General features: G+C 32.2%; 1 protein-coding gene across 1 annotated transcript; it reads right to left on the bottom strand.

The window, feature by feature from the left end:
- Positions 674-3,893, bottom strand: LOC107629150 (ankyrin repeat-containing protein At5g02620). Its single transcript, XM_016331856.2, has 4 exons — positions 3,475-3,893; positions 2,699-3,330; positions 2,201-2,610; positions 674-1,717 (listed from the first exon to the last, which is right to left on the bottom strand). Exons 2-4 carry the CDS (start codon positions 3,048-3,050, stop codon positions 839-841), a joined length of 1,641 nt encoding a protein of 546 aa, XP_016187342.1. The 5' UTR covers positions 3,051-3,330; positions 3,475-3,893; the 3' UTR covers positions 674-838.

Consider the following 6,000-nt stretch of genomic DNA (forward strand, 5'->3'; position numbering starts at 1 on the left):
TTGGGTATAACAATATAAAAGTACTTTTTTATTCATTTATTACATGAAAAACAATTTTTTTTAAGGAAAAAAGATCTTTTAAAAAAAGATGTAAATTACAGCTTCTCAAAAAAGATCTTTTTTTGATTTTACTAGTGCTTTTACTTTTACTACTAGAAATTTGCCAAACACGTTAAAAAATAAAAAAAGATCTTTTTTCATTGAAAAAAGATCTTTTCTTAACAAAATAATGGCGCCCAAACATGCACATAATCAATAATCAATAAAATATTCTAAATATTTTTACTAAAACACTAATAATGTTCATAGTTTACAATAGTATTCAATATTTGAATATAAATTTAATTTTACTAAGATATAAAATATTTAATTTAAGCTAAAATAGTATTTTTGTAGTGTGTGTGTATATATTAGTTTAATTAATAATATAAGGTTAGATTGTCTTTTAAAAAATTATAAAGATAAATTTAAGAAAGCATTTATTGTAAGCATTAACCATAACAAATCTTTAAATTATCTCCCTTTTCAACTACTTTTGTCAAAAATAGAAGCAAGCCTCTACTTACTTCTAAAAAATGCAAAAAAAAAAAATGTTTATTTTCTTTTTATTCTGGGAAACACAAACAAATAATTCAGAAAATGAAATAAATAATTATTTTTATAAAACAAGTACTAGAAGAAAAAGAAATGAGCCCATTATATTGAGAGACAGAAATAGATATGGATGAGCAAAGTGATATATATACATTAAGAAGGCTTCACTTTGTATTTGATATATAGCTCCAACTAGCCATGGAAAAAAAGAGAACATGACTTAGCAGCTCTCTATAAAATAATTCTAAATCGCATACATTTTTTTATACTCATTGTTTAGTATCTCAGTATCTGACATAACAGAAACTGAAAATGATCTTGACCTGCTTCCCATTGAAGACTTCCTTATGCTTCTCAAATTTGATGCCTCAATTCTGTGCCTAATGACCCAGTAACACATTAATCCTAATGTTGTAGCCATTATAGTTGTTCCTATAACTGTGACTCCAATTGCAAGCCACTTTTGATCTTTTCCAACAACTATGAATGAAAGTGCCAAGAATGCCACAGTGATAAGCACACAAGCCAGCCACATTAGCTTGTTAATGATAGCCATCATCTGCTTCTTAGCTTTGCTCTCTATGACCACGATCGAGGTCTGCACCACCACGACGGCTAGGGAGATGAACAGCGCAATGGAATCGAAGACAATGAAAATGATGAATGCAGCCGTAGGGGCTATGTTTGCTTCCCCAAGGGACATCCCTTTAGGAATGTTTTTTGGATCATCAACAAATTGGCCAGGAACTGTGAAGATAGCTGCAAAGGCAACTGTGGCAATGAGGACAGCAACCACAGTGGTTGAGTTGATTGCATTGTTGAGTCCTTCAGCATGCATCTTGTTGATGCGCTTGGCGATTCCCTGGACGCGCTTTCTGGTCTGGCGCGTGTGTTCTAATTGATAATGGACTTCATGCTTTATGTCACTCACTGTTTGTTTCAACTCTCTAGCTGCTGTTGTTGGCTTTGGCTTCATGGCTTTGGCACTTTGAACACCGTGTTCCGAAAGTATGGCTTTGATTTCGGAGTTCCCAGTTTTCTCAGCAGTGTCTAATGCACTTTCGCCGGATTTATTAACTGCTGTGGTGTCTGTTTCTTTTTGTCCAAGAAGCAACTTCACAATCTGCACAAACAAAAACTCATAGTTCAGACCCTGCCTTTAACTAGAACTGCATTATTTTTACTTTTATTTCTTAGTAACCCCCAATCCGACAGACCAAGAACTAATATGCTGCGGATCTGAACTCCATTTAAGGTTTGCCAACACTTGCTTAAGCGGACGAGTGAGCTAACCCCTCGACCAACCCAAGTTGATCATGATTCTGTCTTAAAAATTTTCGCTTCTCTTAAAATCAATTCTAGTTGATCATGAGGGTCAGAGATCAAACAACATTAAAACCAACAAATTCAATTTAACTTCCTCAATTCTCAGTTCCTCCTAAAATCAATTCTAGGCCTCCCAATGAATTTCCAAACATGCAAGGACATATAAGGGAGATGATGATATAAACCACAATCTATTTATTGTCATCCCAATTCAGAACAATCCATATGAACTATTTGTATAAAATTTAGAACAACAATGGCAAGGATAATCTTAATTTACCTGAGCTCTACCCTTCCGGGTTGCAATATGCAAAGCCGTATTACCCTTATTATCAATCATGTTTACTGATGAGGGATCCCCTTTTATCAACTCCTCCACCACCTCAAGATTCTGCCCTTTCACCGCCATGTGAAGTGCGGTCTGGCCCTTCTTATCGGTCCGTGTCACAACCCCAGGCTCCTTCTCTAAAAGTGCCTTTACAACAGCCAAATGTCCGTTTCTTGCTGCAGAATGCAGAGCTGTTTTCCCATTGCTTCTAGCTATGGTTGCCAAGCTACTACCTGCCTCTAATAGAAACTTCACTATCTCAGTATGCCCTTGTGTCGAGGCTGTGTGCAAAGCCGTGGTGTTCGAGGGATCCACGGTCATTGATAATTCAGGATGAGCCTCCATAAGGATCTTCAACACATCTGCAAAATCAATCAAGAAAAAGGTTCAAAACAAGGTCTCATGTAAACCAAATTGAACACAAAAACAACAAACAACAAAGAAATATACCTAGATCCCCTTGTTTAGCAGCAATGTGGAGTGCATCAAAACCATTCCTAGCCTTGATTCCGGCATCAGCGAGATCATAATACCGAATCATCTCCTTAACCAAATCAACATAACCATACTCAGCAGCAACATAAAGGGCTGTTTCCCCAGCTTGGTTCTGCTTTGCCAACAACTCATGAAGTTGACCCTCTTCAGCACCACTAAGTGTGTCCTTTATGAGAGCCAAGTTCCCTGCTCTCGCTGCCGAGTGCAGGGTCGTGTCGTCGCGCTTCCCGGTCAATTGCTTGGTCATTTTCTTCCTTGGAGTAGCGGCCACAGCCGCAGCTTCCTGCTGCACTGTTGGTGTAGCCATTGAATTCAACAACCTTAATGAATCCCTTTCTAAATTGAACCCTAACTAATTCTAGTGTTATAGAATTTCAGAACCTTCTTTTCTTCCTACCAGCAAAAACCCAGATCAAAACTACCATCTTTCATCCCAGATAGCAAGAATCATCTCCTTGAAGCAACTCAAAGGAGAGATTATAATCCCAACCATCACCAAAACCAAATAAGTAATCAAAATGCTCCACAGATCAATTCTTAGCTCTCATAATATGTTCCAGAAACTGTTGATTAATTGATACTTCTTCCTGCATCCAGAATCATAAAAAAACCTGGGTTCAGAACTACTCACACCAAACATTGTATATATAAAAGGAACCATAAAGCTGCATAACTTATACAAAAGGAAAATTTATAAAAAAATAATAATAATAATAAAGAAAGAATCTAACCTCGTTGTGCTTCTTCTTTTTCTTCTTCTTCTTCTTGTTCTTGTTCTAGCACCATGATTGATGGTTGAAATTAGAGGGTGGCATGGTGGGGAGGTTGGTCATACACCCTGTAACGAACATTCGGGAATTGAAAGGAAGAGATTGTATTTATATATACAAAGGTTTGAAGCAAAAGAAAGAAAAAAGGTAATGTCTGAAAGAAGAACCAATAATAATAAATAATTATGAGAGGTTTATATAATAAGATTAGTAAGAATTAAGACACATGTAAGCAACAACAACTACTTTATATGTGAATCTAAATCAAAATCAAAGGGAAATTAAAAGCTGGTGATGATGAAAGGAGAGAGTATATGATATGATGAAAATTATTTAGAGAGAGAGAATCAGAGAAAGTGGTGGGCAAAGACAAGAACATACATAAGGTTGTGTTGTTATTATGTAATGGACTAAAAACGAGTGTGTCCAATGAATGAGAAAAAAAACTGAAAATAACAGATCCACGCGCACACTTACGCGCGTGGCTTCTATTTCCTTCTCTCTTTCGCTTGACCGAACAGTTATATGCCGTTGACTCTGTAACTGAACCTCTTCTTCTGTTATCTTCCTTATCCAAATCTTTATCTTTTTTTACTTTACTTTTGTTATTTTCGTAGATTTAGAACAAACAATTTTACGCGAAATTTTGTTAATCATATATATTGTTGTTAGGGAGTCAATAGATTATTTGTACAATGGACTATTGAGTTACAAAATGAACATCCCCATACTATCTAGAATAATCATTCATTAAACTTATTTTGGGGTGAACTCTGACCTTTCGGATCCAAAACTCTAATACCATGTTATGATATCACTCATCCCAAAAGTTTCAATTGATGGCAAAAGGTGACACTAATGGTTATATCTCTAATACTCCTTAATCCTCCATTGTGTACATTGTACAAATATTTCATTGGCTCCTCATACTTTTCCATTTTAAAAATATATAATACAAATTATATTAATTCATATGTACAAAAATTTAGTAAATATAATTACAAATTATATATTTTTTGTGTGCAAATTTTTTGTAAATATAAGTATTGACCATGTAACATTGCTCATGCATAAATACAACTAAATTTCATATTTATTAATTAAACAGTCATCCATGATAATGATGAAATAACACTTTTTATGTTATTAGTAAATAATTAAAATTAACAAAAAAAAATTAATATATAAAAAATCAATTACCAAATTAGTTATTATATATTTGTATATATTTATAATTTTATATATGTTGATTTATATATTTTTTTAAAATAAATAATCAAATTTGTTTACAATATATAAAATATTTTTTATATATGTATTTTTGTGCATAATGAATAATTGTAGCTATTCTTTTTTTACAATTGAAATCTCGAATATATGTATTTTTGAAATTAAAACATTGTTAACATATTTGTTAGATTATGTTTAGACACCAAAAAATTATTTCTTACATTATAATCTTAAAATGTTTAACATCGTATGAGAATTGAGAAAAAATACCGTCGATTACTTTAATATTTCTTGTGCAATTTTCATATTTTAATATAAATATGTTAAGACTTACTTTTAAAATGTCAACCTTATTAGTAATTTAGCACAATGTAATGCAAGTAGCTAAAGGTGCACTTCATATTATGACATGTTGATAGCGATCCAATTATATAATTAAACTCGATAAAAAAGGGAGCCCATTGCATTGACGTGATTTCCTATGAAGCACAGATATTTCGCTGAATTGTCGTGTCCGCGTGTTGGACACATTTTGGACACGACACTCATTGATATTTGTCCGACACACGTGTCTATTGTGTCCAATCGTATCTCAATAAAAAAATAAAAAATTCTTCTTCGGACACACTTGGACACATTTAAATACCATCACGTGTCAGCGTGTCCAGTCTTATTCTTAACATATATTCTTAAAATAAATTTAGATATAGTATATATTATTATTTATTAAAATAAAAAGATATTTTAAATACTTGATATAATTAAAATAAGACATTAAAAATTATTAAAAAATTAATTTATATTTTAATATCAATAAATATTAAAATATCATTATGATTTATATAAAAAAATACTTTATATTTTATATGTATGCGTATCCCCATGTCTTATAAAATTTTAAAATGTGCATGTCGACGTGTCCCGTGTCGTGTCGTGTCCTGTTTCCGTGCATCATAGCTGATTACAAACTTTAACAACATTATATTTTTCCTCAATTTTTTTTAAGAGTTTTTCATGGTATTTTATAATCTAACTAATCTGTTACGAATTTAAATTTTATTTAAAAATTTATTATTAATCAATTAATTTACATGTATAAAATGAAATTTAAATCTAACATTTATTTAAATAAATGAATAAATTAATCAGACCAAGATAAATTAATTGTCTCATTTTTTTTTTCTTTCTAGGGTGGTAATTTCAATCTCGGTTGATAATCTTTAACTTTGCTTGACAATGTCATTGAATGGGCCATTG

The sequence above is a fragment of the Arachis ipaensis genome, chromosome B03 (genome assembly GCF_000816755.2).
Source record: "Arachis ipaensis cultivar K30076 chromosome B03, Araip1.1, whole genome shotgun sequence".
NCBI classification, from domain to species: Eukaryota; Viridiplantae; Streptophyta; class Magnoliopsida; order Fabales; family Fabaceae; genus Arachis; species Arachis ipaensis.

Bases quoted from the DNA above. Each gene is read 5' to 3' on its own strand.
- LOC107629150 (XM_016331856.2), bottom strand. From the start codon at position 3,050: ATGGCTACACCAACAGTGCAGCAGGAAGCTGCGGCTGTGGCCGCTACT. The intron at 2,611-2,698 runs GTATATTTCTTT...TTGATTTTGCAG, and splicing joins TGCTAAACAAGGGGATCTAG to ATGTGTTGAAGATCCTTATG. The intron at 1,718-2,200 runs GTAAATTAAGAT...TTGTTTGTGCAG, and splicing joins CCCGGAAGGGTAGAGCTCAG to ATTGTGAAGTTGCTTCTTGG.